At 40.6% G+C, this 25,179-nt stretch overlaps 1 protein-coding gene across 1 annotated transcript; it reads left to right on the forward strand.

The window, feature by feature from the left end:
- LOC135476143 (pre-rRNA 2'-O-ribose RNA methyltransferase FTSJ3-like) lies at positions 1-24,025 on the forward strand. The gene is made up of 19 exons (XM_064756064.1): positions 1-137; positions 3,274-3,426; positions 4,955-5,034; positions 5,863-5,962; positions 7,339-7,654; positions 8,652-8,760; positions 9,985-10,085; positions 10,956-11,030; positions 11,772-11,870; positions 12,467-12,602; positions 13,146-13,333; positions 13,571-13,664; positions 14,669-14,762; positions 15,454-15,741; positions 15,974-16,073; positions 17,119-17,203; positions 19,240-19,332; positions 22,692-22,786; positions 23,244-24,025. Exons 1-19 carry the CDS (start codon positions 71-73, stop codon positions 23,458-23,460), a joined length of 2,490 nt encoding a protein of 829 aa, XP_064612134.1. The 5' UTR covers positions 1-70; the 3' UTR covers positions 23,461-24,025.
- Positions 24,026-25,179: the final 1,154 nt, after the last annotated feature.

A 25,179-nucleotide genomic window follows, 5' to 3' on the forward strand; every position in this document is an offset into this window, starting at 1 on the left:
TGTGGTTCGTGTAACGCATGGATTATTGTTGTAAATTGTGAATTTGTGAGAGAAAGTTCAGGAAAACACCATGGGGAAGAAGACTAAGATTGGAAAGGCGCGAAAGGACAAGTTTTATCAGTTAGCCAAAGAAACAGGTTTGTTACTTTTTACACTCAATGTGACATCAGTAGTGTACATGTCGACCTCGATAATTGGACACCGTATAAATCGTTGCCGCCTTCAGTGCCGACATCTTCATTTAAGGCACCATTATCAAATCACAGGAGATTGTGGCAGTTGCGAAGATTAGGTTTGTCATTTTGTTGGAGAGTGAGCCCTTCACAAATGTTCATTGTTTAACAGCCGGTTCTTGTATGAATAAGCCGAGGAGTCATGCAGATATGGACGGGACAGAGTTTGGGCTCCCGCAAACTATCTGTAACACAGATAAAAGTCGTGATTTTATGATACTTGCTATTCTGAATACACATCTCGCATAGGCGGGCCTGTCAGCCCAAAGGCGCCATCTGCAGCTGCCGTAGAATCATGCCTTTTAGCAGCGTTGGGTCGCAAGAGTCCACACTCATCTTGCCTTAACCTGCGTGAACTCATAAGATTCTTGAAATGCTGACTCAGCTTATTGACACCACTCTACCACGTCCACCTGACAGTGACCTCAACTGTAAAATGCCTGAGCTTTTATCTAACCGCAGTCCAATGAAGGGCAGTGGTAAAGACTTAAGTTTGTCATTTTGTTGGTCAATGAACACATTCTTAGATGCTATTCCTGAAAAGCTGGTTCCTCAGTGATGTCACTTAACCACGTTACAGCAACGTCAACTTTCATATTCCCCTCTTCATCTTTTCCCATTCAAGTTCATTTCCTCAATTGCTAATCCAGTCGTCTGAATTTCTGTTGTCCTTGCCCTGCCACAAGAAGACACAGTATATGTGCACACAGGACTGAAAAATTGTTCAGTATGATGTAAAACCCCAAACATACATACATCAGTGTGAATCAAATGAAAAGAGTTTGCCCTATTTTCATTCAACGCATGACCTGGTTTAAGACATTCATTGTCTTCATTGCAGGTCTCTTAGATTGCATATCATCAGACCAAGAATAATTCTGATGAAAATGTCAAAGACAGTCCAGTAAATAGCAATTAAGAGTCAGCCAATACTCCGCAGCAGGATTCTGATAATGTTTAAAGTCTTAAGGACTGGTTGGCCCAGTATCAATATAATGTGCCTGGGTGGGGTGTCATGTCTGGTGTCTTCGGCATGATACTTCAGTGATGGTCACACTCTGGCAGCCTTGACTCACCCTGCCACAAGAAGACACTGTATATGTAGACACACCTACATGTAAGAACTCTTTGTTAAAGGATTAGTGTCCAGATTTAGCATCTTGTCCTAATTATACAGATTATAACCTGTTTAAACAGTAGGTTTTTATGGGAGGGCCTCTGATTTAAGTAAATTATGACTTTAAATACAACCAAAAATTTAGATTTAGTACCCTAGCCGATGTCAAGCCTGCCGCCCTGTAAAGCTCACCGGGTGTTGTCAAAGATGGCCAACCCAAGTTTATCTAGCCTAAATAATGTGGGAATTGGTATCAAAACGATGCCATTTCTGAGATGGATTCTAGCTACACAGAAACAAATATCCAGCCGTGTCAATTTGAACCCGTAGTGGACGACTTTGTCGCAGTTCTGATTTATCGCACTGATACTCTGGTCAGAGTGTCAGTCCGACTATTCAGACGTTCAATTTGATCTTTGTCCAAGCATTTCCAACCACACTGGCACAACAGACTGGTAAGCTATAGCTTTACACAGCAGGCCTACATTTCGTGTGCATATCAAATTTAATATCTACAATTCTTGCCTTCTGTCCGCTTCAAATAAATATCATTCTATTCACCTAGTGGTCCTAAATTCATATATTTATACAATGACAACTACAGGTACATGTTATTGTCGGCTTTTGGAGTAACCTATGCATATTAAGGGTCTATAGTCATGTGCAATATGAATATGTGCGATGTGGACGTCGGCATTAGGGTACAGTGATTTGCAATCTATCCGTTTTCAGTTCAGTTTAGTACACTGTAATAGAATTTTATCACCACTGTGTGCAGGTGTCGTTGTAGACATTGCATAAGAAATGTGGACAGAATTGGAAAGTCTGTTGTGGTGTAGAAGTCAGCGAGGTTGCGAGGAAAGCCTTCGAGAGGACCAATTATCGTGCATATGTCATTATGGGGGTGGTTTCGGGCAAATTGTCTTGGGTTCTGGGTTGTGCCTGTCACCGTGGTGACTGCCGTGGGTATAAATCTTTCGAGTTCATTAGTATTCCTCTCGTAACTACCTGCTGGAAAATGGTGAGAGTAGATATGCAGCTGTGATTCGTGGGCATAAAGCCTTTCTGTCTTGTGTAGTGAATCAACGCTTTTTTTGAGGGCCAAATCGTCGGGGGAAACTTGAAAAAAAATCTGTTTACAAATTTTTTACAACCGTATGCAAAACAGCAAACCATTTCATGGATCAAGAAATTTGATATGCTTACCGTTACTTTTGTGGCCGAAGTAAATGGCGAAGCTCTGACAGGTCGTAAAGATTGGACTTGTATGACGTCATTCGCCGAAGACTACCGAGTGTGGGCAGAAAAAGTGCATAGACCCAGCCGGATTATCTAGTGACTTTAATGCCATATTACTCAGATTAATGTATCTTTTTTTACAATATTTTTGTTTACTCTCAATTTTACAATGTATACAGGGGTAACTAGTTATGAATAAATAACCAATCTGGGCACTAATCCTTTACTTGGAACATTATAACCCAAGTTTACAGGCATACTTCTTTTTCCACTCGGAGCAAAGGCAGAGGAAATTATACTATTTAGAATTATTAAGCAGAGCTTTGTATTAACTCACCGTAGTTTCTGCACAAGCAAAACTTAACATCTTAAACAGCAAATGTCTGGATGTCTGCGTTCTCAAATTGAATACATCATCAATAACTTAAGAATATTTTACTTATATAGCAGAGGACAGAGGTGGAAGGAAACCACCTGGGGAAACTTATGACCATATTGCTAACATACCTTGCCACATACATGTACTACTGTTAAAGGCTCTGTGGGTAAAAGAATAGGACAGGGCCCAGTGCAACCAGTACAGCTCACCCTGGAAACTGAGAATTCTTTTGATGTAAAAAAAAAAAAAAGGTGCAGAAAGTGTTTGCGTTGTCATCTGAAGTTTGTGCCACTTTGTGTACACAGGTTATCGTTCTCGGGCTGCCTTCAAACTGATCCAACTGAACAGAAAGTTTGAGTTTCTGCAAAAGTCTCGTGTTGTTGTTGATCTGTGTGCAGCCCCAGGAGGATGGGCTCAAGTTGCCGCGGAAAACACACCTGTCTCGAGTGTTATTGTAGGTAAGTGAGGTGTCCTGTGTTATTGTGGGTAAGTGAAGCGTCCTGTGTTATTATGAGTGAGTGAGTGAGTGAGTGAGGTGTCCAGTGTTTTCGTGGTAAAAAGTGAGACATCGTGTGTTTTTGTGAGTAAGTGAGGTGTCGTGTGTTATTGTGGGTAAGTGAGGCGTCCTGTGTTATTGTGGGTAAGTGAGGTGTCGTGTGTTATTTTGGGTAAGTGGGGCGTCATGTTATCGTGGGTAGCTGAGGTGTCAAGTGCTATTGTGGGTAAGTGACGTGTCTATTGTTATTGTGGTAAGTGAGGCGTCCTGTGTTATTGTGAGTGAGTGAGGTGTCCAGTGTTTTGTGGGTAAGTGAGGTGTCCTGTGTTATTGTGAGTGAGTGATGCAACCAGTGTTATTCGGGGTAAGAGAGGCATCATGTAACAATGTGGGAAGATGAGGTGTATTGTGTTATTGTGGATAAGTGAGGTGTCAAGTGTTGTTTTGGGTAAGAGAGGCATCTAGTAACAATGTGGGTAAGTGAGGTGTCTGGTGTTATTGTGGGTAAGTGAGGTGTCCGGTGTTATTTGGAGTGAGTGAGGCATCCAGTATTATTTTGGGTAAGTGAGGCGTCCTGTGTTTGTGTGGGTAAGTGAGGTGTCTCTCGATGTGTCCAGTGTTTTTGTGGGTGAGTGAGGTGTTGTGTTATTGTGAGTGAGTGAGGCATCCAGTGTTATTCGGGGTAAGAGAGGCATCATGTAACAATGTGGGAAGATAAGGTGTATTGTGTTATTGTGGATAAGTGAGGTGTCAAGTATTGTTGTGGGTAAGAGAGGCATCTAGTAACAATGTGGGTAAGTGAGGTGTCTGGGGTTATTGTGGGTAAGTGAGGTGTCCAGTGTTATTGTGGTAAGTGAGGCATCGTGTGTTATTGTGGCTAAGTGAAGTGTCCAGTGTTATTGTGGGTAAGAGAGGTGTCTTGTAACAATGTGGGTAAGTGAGGTGTATTGTGTGAAAGTGGATAAGTGAGGTGTCCATTGTTATAGTGGGTAAGTGAGATGTCCAGTGTTATTGTGGGTAAGTGAGGTGTCCAGTGTTATTGTATTTATTTAATTGGTGTTTTACGCCGTACTCAAGAATATTTCACTTATTCGACAGCAGCCAGCATTGCGGTGGGACGAAACTGGGCAGAGCCCAGGGGGAACCCATGACCATGCACAGGTTGCTGCAAGACCTTCCCCACGTACAATTGGAGAGGAAGCCGGCATGAGCTCGACTTGAACTCACAGAGACCACAATGGTTAGAGATTCCTGGGTCATTACGCTGCGCTAGCGTGCTATCCAACTGGGCTGTGGAGGCCCGGCGATGTTATTGTAAGTGTGGCATCTAGTGAGTAAGTAAACCAAAACAATTTGCTACGGTTTAATTTAGTAGAATGAGTGTTTTTTAGCAGATATGCCAACACATTATACCATACTGAAAATTCATTCTTCATGAATCATTTAACATTGTTCAAATTGTACTATTCTGCTTTATTCGGACATTTCAGCGATTGATTTGGTGCCCATCAGACCAATCCACAATGTCACCTGTCTACAAGAGGACATCACCACAGACAAATGTAGACAGGTGAGGTAAACCTTCATTCTCAAGGGTGGGTGGGTGGGGTGGCTTTGTGGGGGTGGGTGGGTGTGTTTGTCAGTGTGGTTGGGTGGCTTTGTAAGTGGGTGGGTGGTTTTGTGGGAGTGGGTTTTTGTGTGGCTTTGTGGGCGTGGTTGGGTGGCTTTATGGGGGTGGTTGGGTGGCTTTGTGGGAATGGGTTTTTGTGTGGCTTTGTGGTGATGGGTGGGTGGGCTGGTTAATCTTTTGAAATCCTCTTTGATGACCGTGGCCAGTCAGTATAAAATCCTCATTGTTGACCATGGCCAGTCAGTGTAAAATCCTCTTTGTTGACCATGGCCAGTCAGTGTAAAATCCTCATTGTTGACCATGGCCGGTCAGTGTAAAATCCTCATTGTTGACCATGGCCAGTCAGTGTAAAATCCTCATTGTTGACCATGGCCGGTCAGTGTAAAGTCCTCTTTGTTGACCATGGCCAGTCAGTGTAAAATCCTCTTTGTTCACCATGGCCAGTCAGTGTAAAATCCTCTTTGTTCACCATGGCCGGTCAGTGTAAAATCCTCATTGTTGACCATGGCCAGTCAGTGTAAAATCCTCATTGTTGACCATGGCCGGTCAGTGTAAAGTCCTCTTTGTTCACCATGGCCAGTCAGTGTAAAATCCTCATTGTTGACCATGGCCAGTCAGTGTAAAATCCTCTTTGTTCACCATGGCCGGTCAGTGTAAAAAAATGCTGCCTGATTGAAAGACAACATTCTCGATGTTCAGCTATTCTGAGTTTGCGCTTGTTAATAAATAAAATTGAAAGTTTACCCTTTTTGTTTTTTCATACTATAGTCCCTGAAGAAAGAACTTCAAACCTGGAAAGCAGATTGTTTTCTGAATGATGGAGCTCCAAATGTCGGCAAGAACTGGCTTCATGACGCCTTTCAGCAAAGTGAGAAAAATTCATATTATCCAAAAATCTGCTTGCTAAGGGTATCTCAGTAAGGTGAGAAAAACACAAGTAGACCAAAAGAGCAAGGTGAGGAAATACGCCCAAACCATTGATGTACAATCAATGACCCAAATTGATCCTCAAAAAAGTGCATTTTTAAAGGTGAATTAAGGTCATGATATATGGTCAATACTACCTTTGGTGATGAATTTTAGATTTTCCTCTAGGATGCTATCCTACTTTCCAAACAATCCTCGAAAACACCTTTCTTGGATCAGAATGACTTTCAGAATCAAGAAAAATGTGCATCTTTGTCAACTTGGCCACATTCTAAAATAGAGATGTACCTACTGCCTCCCTTGAGATTACATCTCTGATGGACGTGGGCGCCATACTTTGTACAACAGCGATGTCGAAAGCGAGGCTAGTGCATTACGTCACCTGATCTGAGATGTCTATTTTCGCTTCATGTAAACAACAGCACACAATGGCGAAGGTACAGAACTGTTCAGCAGTACGCTATTTACTTGCGTCCGTGGGTATTATTATCCTCTCTGCCCTTGCTCAAGCTGAAGCGTGGCAATTTAAATATATTTACACACTTACCACTTGATTTTTGCATAACAGAATTCACAGGGAATACAACAGTAATTATCTTGAGTTCTCTACTGTGTTCTTGACGCTGGATGACCCAAGGCGTAATCTGATAAACAAGACTTTTACCATACGCACTCGATTATACTGCAATAACATCTCTTTCCGCACATGCTGCACGGAGAGCAGTGACCTGCTTTGCCTTTAATTCTACAGAAACGCCACCGATTGCCTTGGCATATGCCATTACTTTTTCAAACTCTCTTTTCATGCCGCCTTTTATGGGCGCCACCTTTCATGGGCGCCACCTTTCATGGGCGCCGCCATGTTGAATTACTTAATATTCATTAGCTAATACGTGAGTAAATAGTTTTTATTTTGGATGTTTCTGATTAATTCAGATGCAGGTAGTTGCTTGATTTTATATCACTGATACTAATTTTGACTCAAGGAACCTGAAAATACTTATTAAATCTGATTAATCTAATATTTATTAAAAAACTCTGATACTCCTCTATCAACAATTATCCCCAAATTTTTTTTGGGGGGCGGGGGGATTCACTTCGCTGATGGCGCCCATCTCAACACGAGCCTTGTCTCAGTACCATAGGATCACTTAGAAAGGCGCGTGATCTCGAATGAATTTGACCAGAGACAGAATGCTTGGTCATTTAATACTGTGATATTCTGTCCAGTGCTTGATGGGAGTTAATCAAATTTAAGAACATGATAAACAAATTACCTTAAGATGTCATAACCTTTTGTTTTGTTTCTTCCCCCAGCTGTGCTTACGCTACACGCCATGAAACTAGCCACAGAATTTCTGCGGAAGGGAGGTTGGTTTGTTACCAAGGTGTTCCGATCCAAAGACTACAACGCTTTGTTGTGGGCTTTCCAGCAGCTTTTCAAGCACGTCCATGCCACAAAGCCGCAAGCCTCCAGAAATGAGTCTGCCGAGATCTTTGTTGTTTGTCAGGGATTCCTCGCCCCGGACAAAATTGACCCCAAATTTTTGGACCCCAAACATGTTTTCAAAGATGTGGAACCTGACACGAAAGCTGTGCCACTTAACATGGTTCATCCGGAGAAACGAAGGAAGTGAGTGCGAAGAAAATGGATATTTGTTCTTCACATGACTGCTTGTCTGTGGCCATTGTAGAGTGGATATCTGTTCCTCACATGACTGCTTGTCTTTGACCATTATAGAGTAGATATCTGCTCTTCACATGACTGCTTGTCTTTGACCATAATAGAGTAGATATCTGTTCTTCACATGACTACTTGTCTTTGACCATTATAGAGTAGATATCTGTTCTTCACATGACTGCTTGTCTTTGACCATTATAGAGTAGATATCTGTTCTTCACATGACTACTTGTCTTTGACCATAATAGAGTAGATATCTGTTCTTCACATGACTGCTTGTCTTTGACCATTATAGAGTAGATATCTGTCCCTCACATGACTGCTTGTCTTTGACCATAATAGAGTAGATATCTGTTCTTCACATGACTACTTGTCTTTGACCATTGTAGAGTGGATATGTGTTCCTCACATGACTGCTTGTCTGTGGCCATTGTAGAGTAGATATCTGTTCCTCACATGACTGCTTGTCTTTGACTATTGTAGAGTGGATATCTGTTCTTCACATGACTGCTTGTCTGTGACCATTGTGGAATGGATATCTGTTCTACACATGACTACTTGTCTTTTGACTATTGTAGAGTGGATATCTGTTCTTCACATGACTGCTTGTCTGTGACCATTGTAGAGCGGATATCTGTTCTTCACATGACTGCTTGTCTGTGACCATTGTAGATTGGATATCTGTTCCTCACATGACTGCTTGTCTTTGACTATTGTAGAGTGGATATCTGTTCTTCACATGACTGCTTGTCTGTGACCATTGTGGAAAGGATATCTGTTCTTCACATGACTGCTTGTCTTTGACTATTTTACAGTGGATATCTGTCCCTCGCATGTAGTGAAATTTCATCAGTGACTTGACTGTTGGTTTTCTCCACCCTTGAAACTTACAGCCATGGTATGAGTGGGAAGCCCTTGAGTGGTAGTGTATAATGTTTTATTCCCGCAGACAGACAGAGGGCTACCCTGAAGGGGACTACACGCTGTATCACCCGGTCAGTGTCTCAGACTTCATCCACAGTGACCAGTTTACAGAGCTTCTCTCAACCACAAATGCGGTGAGTGAAATGAATTATATGTTTGGGTGCATTTTGAGCCAAACTCTGGAGCTTCAATCATTTTTGCAAAACAAAATATTTTAATAAATGAATGATTGTGGCTATAAAATGCTAAATTTGCAGTATTGCAGTGGTGTCGTGGCAGGAGCGTGATTTATCTAGGGGCTGACTTGATTTGTTCTTGTCTTCTTCTAGAATATATCTTTTAACCATTTCAGGTCTGCCAGCAACCTGCGGATGGTCGTGGGTTTCCCCCGGGCTCTGCCCGGTTTACACCCACCATAATGCTGGCTGCTGTCGTATAAGTGAAATATTCTTGAGTATGGCGTAAAACGCCAGTCAAATAAATAAATAAATGAATGACTTCGTTTGAGCTTTTTGACTTCCAGAATCTCTTCCAAGCCATCTAAGTCTTTTGAAGCCATCCTGGAAGAGACGGAAGATCTTCTGGAAGACATTTTATCAATTCCAGAAGCTGCAAATCGAGTCAGCATTTATGTATTTGATTGGTGTTTTACGCCATACTTAAGAATATTTTACTTCTACGAAGGCTGCCAGCTTTATGGCGAGAGGAAACCGGGGAGATTCCACTGGACACCCACGACTGTCGGCAGATTGTTAGCAGACCCGCCCACTTATGACCGGAGAGGAAGTCAGCATGAGCTGGACTTGAACTCACAGAAACCGGAGTTAACCTTTAAGAGGAAACACAAAATATTTGAAACTGAATATTCAAACTTGGGTGAAATTGTACAATAACGACATGGAATAAGTGGTCAAAATTTTATTGATTTGACGCATATTTTAAGAGTTTGATTTTCGTGAATTATAGGCTAAAGCCATATGTTTTAAAATCTTTGTGAGTTTACTTTGGTATAAATGAAAATGAGAGGGAGATGTTTGAATAACCTAAACACGGTTATGCGAAAGGAAAATGTGCCTTGATATATAAAACCCCCTGTGGATTATTTTTTTCATCTTTGACGTGATTGAATATTTGCATTGTTCTTCACACGATGCACTTTGTGCAGTATTATTCGTATTTGCCATACTTGTATTATATGTACTGCCTTTGTCTTTTATGTGAAATCTTTAATATAAGTAAAATAAAAACTTTTTTCCTTTTCCAATAAAGTTAAGTAACACTCAAAGATGTGGAAAGTTTAAAATGTAAGAATTAATTAAAATACCTACCAGTACCAGTAAATGTTGCACTATTTATAGATCACGCTGGACGATGTCCGTGTGCTGAACCACAAACTGACAACAGATGAGATCAAGGAGTGCTGTAAAGACATCAAAGTGCTTGGCAAAAAGGAACTCAAGTGAGTAACGGTTGTGAGTAACAGTAGTGAGTAACAGTAACAGTAGTGAGTAACAGTAAGAGTAGTGAAAATTCCACTTTCTACATGCCACAACCACGCTGGGTTTGTTAGTGTTTGCGTAACATTTTCCTCTGTTACTTTCACATGAAATAAAACAAAATTGCCCTGAGAATTTGGTCAGTCTTTAAGAAGCATACTTTTTCTTAACACATGCCACATGGGTTGAAGCAATGTGCGGATATGAACACCCTTTATAAGTGTGGGGAAGTAACACCATGTGATTCGGGCGAGCAGCCAGACAGGCACTGGGGTTGGCTGCCACACAGCTGGGGGAGCTGATCACTCTCCATTGTGTTCTCTACTGACAACTCTTTGTGGCTAAGTGTTATGGCAAAAAATAATCAGCTAATGCATCTGTGAATTACGATAATTTTTTAACATAACTTTAATGAGTGTCTTTTGTGTCACCTGAGTTTCCTTCACCACCCAGGTTTCCTTCACCACCCAGGTTTCCTCTACTCTCTCAGGTTTCCTCCACCCATCCAGGTTGCCTCCACCTATCTACATTTCCTCCACCCAATCGGGTTTCCTCCATCCATAAAACTGCCTGCCATTGTATCTGTCAAAACAGTCTTGAGTGTGGCATTAAACACTAATAAATAATTTTTTTAATTTAAAGGTAACCACAGTAAATTGTGCCAAAGGTATTGATTCATACTCAGTTTGACACATGCAACATTAGACTGGATTACACGTATGAATATATGCACACACACCTTGTGACTCCTCGTGTTAAGTACTGCATAAAAACCCAAATGAATGTACGCAAAACTTTTGCTGATTTTTTTACACTCCTTGTCTATGTTGCAGGTCTTTATTGTCTTGGCGGAAAAAGATGAAGCAGTATTTAGATGAGTTGGAGGGGAAGGTACCAGAGGACAAGAAGTAAGTCATAGGTACAGATATGCACGTCGTGAAACCTCATCATATGCGAATTGTCCAGTTTGGATGTGATTTGTGTAATTTATGAAAGTCTCAGTGGCAGGGCTGCCCAACTTCAGGGCTATTCGTAAAATCTAGTAGTGAACTGTCTACTATAAATCTTTTCGACCTTTTCAACCAACGAAGCACTTTTTTCAGTGGAATTTATGCATACGTTTTCATGAAAATGACGCTAAAACTGATTTGTTTGAATCACTAAAGACGCAGGCTGCATAGAACAGTGCACATTATCTTCAGTCCATAGGTCTGTCAGAATGTTTTAAAATACTGGTTGCTGAGGTGATTGAAAAGGTTGAAGAATTAAGTATGTGTTGTTTGTTAAGGTAAATACATGTATTTTAATATTAACAATAAACTCTACCTTTCTAACACTAAAGACTTAGTAGAAACGGTGACCTCTGAAGGTTTTACAATGTGCTTGACCTCTGAACATGAAAATGAACAAGATCTGTAGACAGGAAATAGTTTACTTTTAATAGTGAATACCTGTTGTTTGCATAAATGGCAATTTGCACAAGATATTTTAACATTGATGATCTATGTCTTGTTAACAGGAAATGCCATGATGTAATATTGCACGATGTAGTTTTTAACAGTGGACTGTGTATTTGTAATGATAAACATAATGCTGAACAGTATACAGTTCAGTCTTAACAAGAAATTCTCTGTTCTGTTTTGTCACAGAGAGAAGGCTGAGGATGAGGCTGAGGAGGAAGATGAGGAGGCAGAGATTGAGAAACAACTGGCTGAGGCCAAGGACAGTGAGAGAAGGGCGCTCAAGAGGTGAGAAACACGTGCGATGTGTGCCTGTCTTACGTGCACACCACCTTCTGCACTTACTCCCTGAGTTCTCAGAGTGTAAAGACATTGGGTGCTCAGTTATTAGGGTAAGAACCATCAACCACCCATGGTGCACTATTCACATCTATGACCGGACTACCCTGGGGTTTGTTTTTTTTTTTCAATTTCCCTGCGAGCATTCCCATCACAAGTCCTGCTTAGCTGAAAGGGTTGGTGAATTACGGCAGGTATATGCAGAAGAACCGAGGGAAAATTGGTGTGGGGGAAAAGGCGTTCGTGGTTATCAAAAGGTGTAAGGGTTGTCTTAATTCCCAGGGGCTCATCTGATGAAGCTGTCGCAATGCTGTGTCAAGTTTATGTTTCCGTGGTGACGTATCTGTTCACTGTATTTTGCCAAGGACAACCCGTCCAGTACATGGTGCTTCGTAAGACGGCCCCCAGATGATCAGGAGAGTAGGGAAGAACTTGTGACAAAGCATATCAAGCCCAAGAGTCCTGCAGATGTACAAATTACAAACCAAAATTATAGTTGATGTAAGATTTTATATTCTGTTTTACCTTCTTTCTTCTTTGTGAAGGAAATTGAAGAAAATACGAGTGGAGAAAAACAAACTTCGTCACAAAATGGATATGAAGATGGTGATCCCGGGAGATGTCCATGACTTCACGGACGATGTGGGACTGTTTCACCTGGATAATCTGAAAAACAAAAAGGTGTGATTTTGTGTCGTAATGTTCCTTGTAAAGCTTGTGGTCTATAATTTCTGTGGGATTTAGGTATTTAATGTTACCCCTTGAAGATTTTTTTTTGTAATAATTCATGGTTTTTCATAATAAGTGCAGGGGGGCTTTTAGTAAGAACTTACACTTGAACGGTTTTTAATCAGGCAGAACAAATAATTGCTGTTTTACAGTTATCAATTTAGCACAGGTATTGATGTAATTTAGTCTGTAAAAATTGTTGAGTCAGGAAGTTTTCCCAGTTTTCTGTTTTCTTCCTCCTTAATACTGTTTGTCACACAATACTGAGTTTGATATAAAATTCTACCTGTAACTAAGGTCCATATTTTCTCTGACTCTGAGAGTTTTGTTGCTCTTAAGAATGCTGTTTGGGAAGGTGAGGTGATGCATCCTACTGGAGAAGACATAATATTTTGTCAGCTTCAGTTGTGTGAATAAATGCAATTTTTTTGGCACATACAGTAATTAAATTAACGGGGAAAGTCATTAAGTTGTTTATGCATTGTTTTTTTTCAGCAATTGGAGAAAATGGAGGTTGAGGAGTTTAGTCTGGATGAGGAAGAGGAGGGGTCAGAAGAGGAAGGGTTGTCACGGAGACCATTCACGACCTTTGACCGTGACAACAAGGATTACCTTGAACCTGACAGCTCTGAGGAGGAGGAGGGAGATCTGGAGGGGGCGGACCTAGACAGTGACAGTGATGAGTGAGTGACTTGTAGGCAATAAGAGGTCATAGTCTAAGATTAACTCTTTCACTGGCATTTAGAAGTTTGGAACGACCTAACAGGGAACAGATTTTTATTAATGAAGAAACTAACGTCAAGTCAGTGGAATAACAGATGAGCAGCCAAGTGTATATACATAATATGTTTAATAACATGTGAATACATTCTCCTTTCTTACTTGTACAAATCTTTTTACATTTTTGTGTCATCTTTCAGAGCTGACGACATGGAGGAGAGTAATCCACTAGTTGTCTCCCTTGAGGACAAACAAGTTCAAAGGTCACGAGAACTGGATAGCTGGTTTGGCAAGGTCAGAAGTCTGTGAAGACAGAATGTAAACACTGTCAGAGATATGAACTGTAGGGAAATATATGTCGTACATATCTATAATATTTGTCAGATGATGTATGTTCAGCATGCAGAGTTTTACTTTCAATGGGAATAGGGTTTGCCAGCAACCTGTAGATTGTTGTGGGTTCCCCCGGGCTCTGCCCGGTTTTCTCCAACCATAATGCTGGCCGCCGTCATATAAGTGAAATATTCTTAAGTACTTCGTATAATACTAATCAAATAGATAAATAAATAAATCATTGGGAATAGGGTTTCCTTTGTACAAGTTTTAACCAGTGTTGTAAGAAAATGCTTTAATTATATCAAGTAAAGGTCAACTGAAAATTGTCACGTGCACCGTGTCATGATTGGTGACGTTTCCTAGTCAGACTTGACCTGATGTACAGGAGTGTGTACATGTGTTTTCTGTCAGTACAATATCTAACTTGTAAAGTAAGAAAAAAAATCCCGAAAAATTGTCACGTGAGTACAGGGAGTAAAATGTAGTCATAAAAGTTATTCTACTGTTCTTGAAGTTAGCATTACGTCATTATACATCACACATTAAACTCTGTTTTATTCAATCAAAAACAAATCTAAAAACCTCACTTGACGTTCAACATGAAGGCCATAGTGCAACAACTGCTTGACCCGTATCAGTATAATGACTCGGGCTCGGTAAGGCATCTCAGTGAAGCACCACTAGATAAAAGAGCGGTGGAAATGTGTCCTGCAACAAGGAGGCACACTACATGCACTCTAAGGATTCCTTCATCATCATATAACTGAAAAATTGTGAAGTACAAAGTTAAAGCCCAAGCACTCATTCACTCACAAATCTAAGAAAATTAGTAATGGTTGTTTTGGATATACTTTTAATGATCTTTCCACTAATACTTATTTATTTGTTGTTGTCCCTTTTTTTATTTGGAATTTGTATTTTAATGTTACCAATGTTAATATTCATTCCATGCCTGTTTGTAGGATGTATTTGCTGGATTGGAAAACAAAGATGATGAAGCTGCAGAAATTGAGAAGATGACAGCTGAGTACAAAAAGAAAGGTGGAATTGTGATAGGTGTGTAGATTTATACTTAAGCTACAAGTACTTTTACAAAAGTTTAGCCAGTTCTTAACTTTTTGAAATTATTATAGTATCCTGTTTAAGATTGAAATAAATTATGCTGTTAGGCTAATAAATTCAACCTCAGCATGAGTTCACACCACAGTTAATGAGCTTATGACCAGTGAAGTCACAGGTTCAAATCCAGCTGTTGCTGTTTGGTGTATGATTACACATCAAGAGAGTTGTCAGCTACCTGACAGAGGGCACTCTTCTGTCTTTAATTCATAACCCTGACTGCCATTCAAACATTCCTGAGTAAGGGAATATTTATTTATTTGAATCTGTTTTAATGCCAGATGAAGAAATTTTTCCTACCTGTACAAGGCTTGAAGGAAAACACTGCCACCATTCACCTGGTACATGTACCTGAGAAACCTCCTGACAGTTGTTTGTCAAGAAAATTACTGTTTCAGCAAGGCTGTATGGGCATGAGTTATGGATATTAACACCAACAGTCAGTGAGAGGGAGATTTGAACCAGCGACCTCAGTGTTATTAAGTGACTAGGACAAAACTACAGGTGAAGGAGCCAGCGATTCGGATTGTACTGAGGAAAAGGCTGTTTTGTTTGTGTTAAAGTCAGAAATGTTTGCCACTGTTTTAACTCAATACTAACCATTTTCTGTCTTCTGCTGTGTTTTCAGAGTCAAAAAAATCAACGAAGGCAGAAAAAGATAAAAATACACGGGACATAGTTTTAAAGAAAAAGCCACATAAAGAAGACTCTGATTCTGACTCTGGAAATGAGTCAGATTCCTCTGCTGAGTCAGACTCTGATGCCATGAGTGACTCAGTATCTGAGTCTGACTCAGATTCAGACTCAGAAGGAAGTCTGCCTGACTCTACCGCACATACTGGCCCTGCCATGAAAAAGAGGAAACTGAACAATGCAAATAAGGATGGTTTTGAGGTGGTGTCCGAGAATATGGAAGGTAACTGGTTTCATTGTTGTATGATAATACATGAATCACGTGGTTTCCTGCTCAGTGGTGAATATACAGTTGAAACAAATTTCTACACATCATAGTTTTAATTGCGTTTTCAGCCATGTCATATAACTCTGATCCAAAAAATTCACCAAACACGTTCCCTGCCTGTGAATTGCATGCTGCATGGGATATATCAATAGCCAGGTTACTAACTTATTAATTTTGACCCACATAGGTATAAAGCCTCACCTAGATGCTGTTGGCTTGGCGATAGGCGCTGCCATGGCAACATCTCAGAAACGGAAGCGTGATATCATAGACCAGGCATACAATCGGTAAGTTTTAATGCCGGCAGGGTTTCTGTTTTTCGAATAAACCACTCCAGATAACTACTTTTTGATCAGCCTTGTAAAAACGCGTCGGGGCCTCCGTGGCTCAGTCGGTTAAAGCGCTAGCGCAGCGTAATGACCCAGGAGTCTCTCACCAATGCGGTCGCTGTGAGTTCAAGTCCAGCTCATGCTGGCTTCCTCTCCGGCCGTACGCGTCTTGTAAATCAGTCTTGTAAAAAGCTTGAATCCAGCTCTGCTGTCTTGTCTTCAGCCTTGCGTCAGGAGAGTCGTCATTACCGGTACCTTTGTGAGGTGCATTGTTTTTTTTTCAAGCCATAATCTGACCAGCATGAGGTGATGTGGTTTCATTGTCTGTATTGAAGAGGCCTTTAGATCCTGGAAATACATGGAAATAGACAGTAACTATTTGCAGGCCTTGAAAAACCTGAAAAATTGGGGGATTTTGTTTTTGAGCCTGGAAAATGAGGGGTATTGTCTTTGAACCTGGAAAATCAGAGGGTGTTGTCTTTGAACCTGGAAAAGCCTGGAAAATCAGGGACTTTTGTCTTTGAACCTAGGAAAACCTGGAAAGTCAGGGGGGTTTGCCTTTGAACCTAGAAAAGCCTGGAAAATCAGGGGGATTTTTCTTTGAACCTGGAATATCAAGATGTTTTGTCTTTGAGCCTGGAAAAGTGTAACACATGTTTTACACATGTACTGTGGGCTGTCGATATATGGATTACATAGCCAACAGCAGCTCAGACAGCATACACTTGCTGAAATATGCTGAAAATATTTTTCCAGCATCCTTTTAGTTCCTTGGAAGTACGACAAAAACATTGCATTGAGTACTTTGAGTGGACAATATATTGTAATTGTTTGGTGCACGTCTGTTGATGAGGAAGTTCAGCTAACGAGATCATTTTACATTGCTTGAGGATTTATAACTGAAAACTGAATTTTGAGCCTGGAAAAACCTGGAAATTTGAAATCATGTAGGTGTACGATTCTTATATAATACATTGTACCCATCTTGCTTTCTTCTTGACAGGTACTCCTTTGAAGATGCAAATTTACCTGACTGGTTTGCAGCAGACGAAAGAAAACATCACAGGCGGCCACATCCTGTAACGAAGGTAATATTGGAAGTTTTTAAGAAAATCAGCAATGTCAAAACAGGAATGCTCTATTTTAATATCTTTGAATCTTCAAATTCTCAAAACCATGGGAAGGTCAGCCTGCAACCTGCAGATGGCCATGGGTTTCCCCTGGGCTATGCCTGTTTTCCTCCCTCCCGAATGCTAGCTGTCATCGAATAAGTGAAATATTCTTGAGTATGGCGTAAAATACCAATCAAATGAATAATTCAAATCCTTAAAAAAGGAGCAGTATGGCAATTTCCACTGCTTATTTATTAACAATGTGTCTGAGAGAGAAAAAAGCAGGATGCACATTTTAGTGGCATAGTGCACATTTTAGTGGCAGAGTGCACATTTTAGTGGCATCGTACGCATTTCAGTGGCAGGATGCGCATTTCAGTGGCAGGGTGCACATGTTAGTGGCAGGGTGCGCATGTTAGTGGCAAAGTGCACATTTTAGTGGCAGGGTGCACATGTTAGTGGCAGAGTGCACATGTTAGTGGCAGAGTGCACGTTTTAGTGGCAGAGTGCACATGTTAGTGGCAGGGTGCACATGTTAGTGGCAGAGTGCACATTTTAGTGGCAGGGTGCACATGTTTGTGGCAGGGTACGCATTTCAGTGGCAGGATGCGCATTTCAGTGGCAGGGTGCACATGTTAGTGGCAGGGTGCGCATGTTAGTGGCAAAGTGCACATTTTAGTGGCAGGGTGCACATGTTAGTGGCAGAGTGCACATGTTAGTGGCAGGTTGCACATTTTAGTGGCAAAGTGCACATTTTAGTGGCAGAGAGCACATTTTAGTGGCAGGGTACGCATTTCAGTGGCAGGATGCGCATTTCAGTGGCAGGGTGCACATGTTAGTGGCAGGGTGTGCATGTTAGTGGCAAAGTGCACATTTTAGTGGCAGGGTGCACATGTTAGTGGCAGAGTGCACATGTTAGTGGCAGGGTGCACATTTTAGTGGCAGAGTGCACATGTTAGTGGCAGGGTGCACATGTTAGTGACAGAGTGCACATTTTAGTGGCAGGGTGCACATGTTGGTGGCAGAGTGCACATTTTAGTGGCAGAGTGCGCACATTTCTAAACAGAAGCCTGGCTAAACATATGATTTATCTGACCAAAGAGAGGTTGAAAGTACTAGTTGACCATTGGTCATGGACCATGACAAAATAGTGTCTGATCTGTACTCTAACAGGTCTGGTCAGCCACTGGACCAAGGAATTTGGGGCAAATTCTTTTTTTCTGCAAGTTGTAGTGACCATTATTGCTTATAAAAGGTAGCCTCGAAATAATCATTAAGTTAGTACAGGACACATAGGCAAATCTTCCAGCTATTCACAATAAAAATGGTGGCGGTGTTATTTATATAGCAGTTTTGTCCTGTACCAAACAGTTGGCTACTGTCAAAATACTATTTGCTGCAGGACATTGTTTCCAGGCTGGAAGGACTGCTTTACCAGTGGGTACCAATGAAAAGTGGGTTGCTTTGTCTGGAGACTTCATATTTTACGACTTTCATTGAGTTTTCTTAAGTGGACAGTTCTTCCCATGTTTTGCATTTTTCCTGTAAAATTTCACCTGGGTAGATCGCGACATGTTGGTCTGTAAGTAGAAGTACCCTAACGAACGTGAGATAAGCTGTTTCTGAATGTGCATTGGAATAGGTAGACGATAGTCAAATGAAGCAAGGTGAAGATACTCCCTGCTGAAATACACGTACATTTGATTTCCCATGCTAGGGGTGGGGGTGGGGTGGGGATATATTTGCATGCATTTCTGTCTGTCTCTCTGTCAGCAACTTTACGAAATAAAAGCAAGGATTTGGATGAAATTTTGTGCACAACTTAGCCTTAGCATTTTCATCCATATTCAAATCAAAATATTTTTTAAATGATTATTCATCACAGCCAGAAAGGACTTTGTTGTAACTCCTGCAGTTTTGCACATTTAGCTGTGACAAGTTTGCGCACTCAGAGTGTTTTCATGTAATTGTATTCTGTATATAAAATTGATTGATGTTTATCTTCTGTCAAGGAGGAAGTTTTGCAGTACAAACAGAGGGAGAGAGAAATAAATGCCAGACCAATTAAGAAAATAGCTGAGGCTAAAGCGAGAAAGAAGAGGAAAGTAAGTAAAGCATGGATTTATAGTTTGCCTGTAAATGCTCTGAAATTATTAAATTTCTGTGATCATGTCTCTTTTCAGTATTGGAATCCTTGCTAAGGTTCATGTAAATGCATGTTTAATGTAGAACCCCAGCGCTGGACCTTTCAAACTGCATATGGATGCATTTATGTTCCCTGAATCAGTTCCGATGGTATAAATCGTCAAACACGGTAGAATCAGACATCAGAAAATTTACTCCACTTCGATTGAGCCACCGTTGACCGTGTGAAATCACGGCAGTTCATTCCCCGCAGATGTGTGAGGCTTCTCTGTGTACAACACACCACAGGAGACAATCGTTACACTTTTACAACTACTTTCCAGATTATTCTATGCTCAAGAGTGGTTTTGCCACTGGAGTAACACAATGCAAGGTACTTCAAAGTTACATACATGGCCTAAAAATGCCATAGACTGAAAAAATATGGACCAGATCTCCTCAGAAACACGCTTTGGAGGACTCGCGATCATAGTGGTTTTGAGACTTGCTAATTCACCCATGACTACTAAAATAAAAGGCCAATGGACGAGGCTTACATCCCTCCCCAAAACAGCTAAACGAAAAAGAGAAGTCCAAATTTTTACTCCTGGAAAGCAGAAGTGGCTTTGTTACTTTGATTGTTTGAAACAGCATGCTGTGACACGACCTGTAGGGTGCCGCTAGCCTTTGCCCTACAGTGGCCACAAGGCTACAGGGTGACCCTCAGACTCGGATTCTTACCTAGCCTATAGGCCATTGTGCACACATCATGGTACCCTGCAGCATACTCTGCGTTGAAGCCCGTAACGGGAAATCAGACAGAATTTTAATTGGTTTTTCTATGTGTTAACAATTGCTGTTTCCATTCAATATAATTCAAGCCTGATTTATTTTTGCCAGTGATATTTTTTTAAAACACAACAGATCAGCTTGTTGTTAGTGTCACAGGTGTTGAGTGACAGTCTGTTGTTGCCATGCAGCTCACAGTTGGCTGGCCCGACTGCATGGAGCCTTGTGTCGCAGCTTGTAGGCCTATGGCTTGACTTGGCTATAGAAAATTATAATTTGTGGACTGTGAAAATGCACCAGATTATCAACGAGTATTACCATAATTCGATGGATGTCCAGTTCATGTCAGACAAACCAGACGGGAGTACATTTGTGTCATCTGCGGTGTCTGGTATGTGAGCGAAAATCGGTCATTGTATGGCTCAGTCGCTATGCTGTACACACTTTTCCAACTTCTAATAAAACTTTTGCGGGCCCAAATGGCTCAGTTCGTAGAGCATCCAGTTTGGAAGAGGGGTAGATCCAGGTTCAATCCTGAGTCGTGTCACACCTTAAAACTTCCTCGCTGGGCATTCAGTATTAACGTTGAGTTCAACGATTGGCTGACCTGTATCAGTATAATGGCTCTTTTGGGGTGGCTTTCTTGCCTTAGGTAAGGTGTCAGTGAAGCAGCATTGAATACAAGAGCAGTGGAAATCTGTCCTGCAACAAGGAGGCACATTACATCCTCCCTACACACTCCTTCATCGTCATAACTGAAAAATTGTTAATTACAATGTAAAGCCCTAAGCACTCACTCACTAACTCTAATACAACTGTAGTATCTTTCAAAATATTTGTTGTAAAACTGTCTACTTATATGATCTTCAGTATGCTAATTAAGAGGTGTACAGGTAGGGGTAATGATAGGTTTAGTCATATGATAGTTTCAGGAAAAGCACACAGTGGGTAGGCCTAATGAATGGATTTGGCAACACTCTGCAGGGCTTTTCAATAAATAATCCCGGCAGGTCTTCACGGCATGATGTCACTCGACCAGGGCTCTGCGGCTGACAAGCTAGGCAGACAATCCCACTTTAATGGTGTTTTTTTAAGTGGAACTAATTAAATTAATACTTTTTTAAACGCAGTTTACATACTAACATAGCAAAAATAATGTTGGGGATATTTTATGTATTTAGCTATATTGTATCTATCTGGCAATTAAAAGAGGAAGTTGTAACTTCCTCGTTTGGCGTTCAGCATGAAGGGGATAGTGCAACGACTGGTTGACCCGTATCAGTATAATGGCTCGGGCGGGGCGGCTTACTTGCCTTCGGTAAGTCGTCTCAGTGAAGCAGCACTAAATAAAAGAGCGGTGGAAATCCGTCCTGCAACAAGGAGGCACATTACACATGCATGCACCCTAATGATTCCTTCGTCGTCATATGACTTAAAAATTGTTGAGTACGACGTTAAACCCCAAGCACTCACTCACTCACTCTATCTGGCAATCTTCGATATTAATTGTGTGGTTGATTTTTTTCATCCTATAGCAGTCAGAGTGTATTTATATAAATTTGTAACTTCACATTTTTTCAACATGATAGTATGGTGAGATATAGACCAAGAAAACCGTTATTGTTGAGAACTGATATCAGTGAACTTGTATTATCCTGTTATTAGTGTTAAAGAAAACTGTTACTGGTGAGAACTGTTACCAGTGAATTCATATCATCCTGTTATTTGTGTTAAAAAAAAATGTTTTTGTTGAGAACTGTTATCAGTGAACTCGTATTATCCTGTTATTAGTGTTTAAGAAAAACGTTTTTGTTGAGAACTGTTATCAGTGAAATCGTATTATCCTGTTATTAGTGTTAAAGAAAATCGTTACTGTTGAGAACTGTTATCAGTGAATTCGTATTATCCTGTTATTAGTGTTAAAGAAAACCGTTACTGTTGAGAACTGTTATTAGTGAACTCGTATTATCCTGTTATTAGTGTTAAAAAAAAAACGTTTTTGTTGAGAACTGTTATCAGTGAATTCGTATTATCCTGTTATTAGTGTTAAAAAAAAAGTTTTTGTTGAGAACTGTTATTAGTGAAATTGTATTATCCTGTTATTAGTGTTAAAGAAAACCGTTACTGTTGAGAACTCTTATCAGTGAATTCGTATTATCCTGTTATTGGTGTTTAAAAAAAAACGTTTTTGTTGAGAACTGTTATCAGTGAACTCGTATTATCCTGTTATTAGAGTTAGTTACCATTGAGGGAAAGGGGTAGCAAGCCAGGGGGGAACAATGACCCAGGAGCCTCTCGCCAAAGCAGTGGCTGTGAGTTCAAGTCCAGCTCATGCTGGCTTCCTCTCCAGCCAGACATGGGAAGGTCTGCCAGTAACCTGGGGGGATGGTCATGGGTTTCCGCCAGGCTCTGCTCGATTTCCTTCCACCATAATATTGAAGTGAAATATTCTTTAGTACGGTGTAAAACACTAATGAAATAAGTACTGTCACTTTTTCTGCATGTTTTATGTGTAAATATTAACCCTTCTATCTTTCTATCCATTTTCTAGATGGTGAAAAAGCTTGAAAGAGCCAGAAAAAAATCTGAAGCAATTTGTGATTCCATGGAAGTGTCTGAAAGAGAGAAGTGGTCACAGATAAAACAGTGAGTTCTGAGTGAATGTACTGTAGAGATCACAGTGAGTTATTAGTGAATGTACTGTAGAGGTCACAGTGAGCTCTGAGTGAATGTGTTGTAGAGGTCACAGTGAGCTCTGAATGAATGTACTGTAGAGGTCACAGTGAGCTCTGAGTGAATGTACTGTAGAGATCACAGTGAGTTATTAGTGAAGGTACTGTAGAGGTCACAGTGAGCTCTGAGTGAATCTATTGTGGAGGTCACAGTGAGCTCTGAGTGAATGTACTGTAGAGGTCACAGTGAGTTCTTAGTGAATGTACTGCAGGGAACACAGTCAGTTCTAAAAGAACACACTGCAGGGATCACAATAAGTTTTGAGTGAATGTACTGTAGAGATTGCAATTCACTCTGTTTCATAAAATAATGATATGGTGTACTATTGTCTGAGCATTTTAAAAGAAATCAAAATCCACTTTTCTTCCAGTATTTACAAAAAGGCTGGACTATTGAAAAACAAAAAGAAGGAACTGACTTATGTGGTGGCAAAGAAGGGCATGGGCAAGAGGGTTCGACGACCAGCAGGGGTTCAAGGGCAGTTCAAGGTTGTGGACCCAAGAATGAAGAAAGACACACGGAAAGTGAACGCCAGAGAAAGGAAGTCTGGAAAGGGCAAAAAGGGAAAGGCTGGAAAGAAAAGATAAAAGTTTAATAAAATATTCAGTGAAATTTCGCGTGGATTCTGGTTGGCATGTGCCAGCCTTCAGTAAAACATGGTGGTTCTATTAGACAGGTGACAGGCTAAGACAGTGCCTATTAAACAGCAAGTTCCGACACATACATGTATGTTTTACTTTGGCCCGTGTACTTCATATTGTGTTCTAAATCGTCCTTCACCATAACTGTGGTGAGGGGAAAAGGAAATGCTGTCCGTGTGTCTGTCCTACTATGTGTGACACCTGATCTTGTGAATAAGATGTCATAAGTAGTTTTCAATCAGTCAAGTTCATAGTTACACAGTGGCTTAAGGTGAGCGAAGGGATGATAGGTATTGATTCTCTTCACCCTGCATAAGACTGTTATATCTGTCCTTGCAAACAATAGTTTTAAGACTTTTCAACCAAACACATTCGTACGTACATAATGGTGAGGGATCAGTACAACGTATGGTTAGGATTGATTGTCATACCTCTGTGTAAAGCGGTATTTCTGCATGTCGAAGCGTGCTAGGGTAGCGTAATGACCCAGGAGCCTCTCACCAATGCGGTCGCTGTGGGAAGGTCTGGCAGCAACCTGCGGATGGTCGCAGGTTTCTCCCGGGCTGTGCCAGTTTCCTCCGACCATAATGCTGGCCACCGTTGTATAAGGGAAATATTCTTGAGTAGTATATGTGAAGTGTATGTCAGATGTAAAACCATTAAACCCTGTCCAGAAAAACAGTTTGATTTATTTATTTTGTTTTTGTTGTCAGAAAAAAATAAATCAGACTGCCGGTATTTACTTGGACAGTGTTAAACGGTCTTTCACCTAGTATATACATTGTACTGCATTTTAGTGTTTTCTTTGTCTTCAAGAGATTGTCAGATACAGTGAATAATAACACAATGGCGGCATGCCTGTCAACTACTGAGCTTGTGTGAATGTTAAAAGAAATTGAGTCCTAAGCAAATTTACAGTTCTAATTTGGAACTGACTGAGCTTTTTCATAAGACTTGAATGGAATAGTCAGACTGAATTGGAAAATTGTCATAAATACTAGGTTAAAAGAACACCTTTTATAATTCCATGCACAGAAAAATTCAATAATGCCAACTACCCAGGAATTTCTTAACTTTTCAGTTGTTCGAAATTTGTGTCAACTTTTGAAATGCATGGACATTTAGCCTATTTGGATGACGTGTAAATTATCTTTGTGTGAAAATTCTGAATACACATTAATGAAATACTGTGCTTTTTGGTTTATAAAACACTTAAATTCTGAAGGATATATATTTTCTTGGTATATTTTGTTGGTATACTTTTTTGCAAAATAATCCCATACCAAGTCTTAGCTAAAGCACATAACTTGTGTGATAAATAAAGAAAACAATGTTGAATGCTATGGTTGATCTTAGGTGTTGTGTTGTAAAGCTCACTTTTTTTCATGGCTTTGTTGCTTGGTTATTGTGACTTATTGTCTCCTACTGATGCTGGACAAGACCACAGGTTTACCCCTTCTCTGTCCCTACGTAGTCTGTCTGGAAACACTTTTCTGGACTTACTTTCATTACAGTTCATCAAAGCTCATCAAATTGAATGCAACTTGCCCTTTGGCTTCAAAATGAACATAGGGGCCTTCATGGCCTAATGGTTAGCGTGCGAGTACAACACCATGACCTGAGAGCTTTTCACCATTACAGCAACAGCAGTAAGTTCAAATCCAA

The sequence above is a fragment of the Liolophura sinensis genome, chromosome 10, assembly GCF_032854445.1.
Source record: "Liolophura sinensis isolate JHLJ2023 chromosome 10, CUHK_Ljap_v2, whole genome shotgun sequence".
NCBI lineage: Eukaryota > Metazoa > Mollusca > Polyplacophora > Chitonida > Chitonidae > Liolophura > Liolophura sinensis.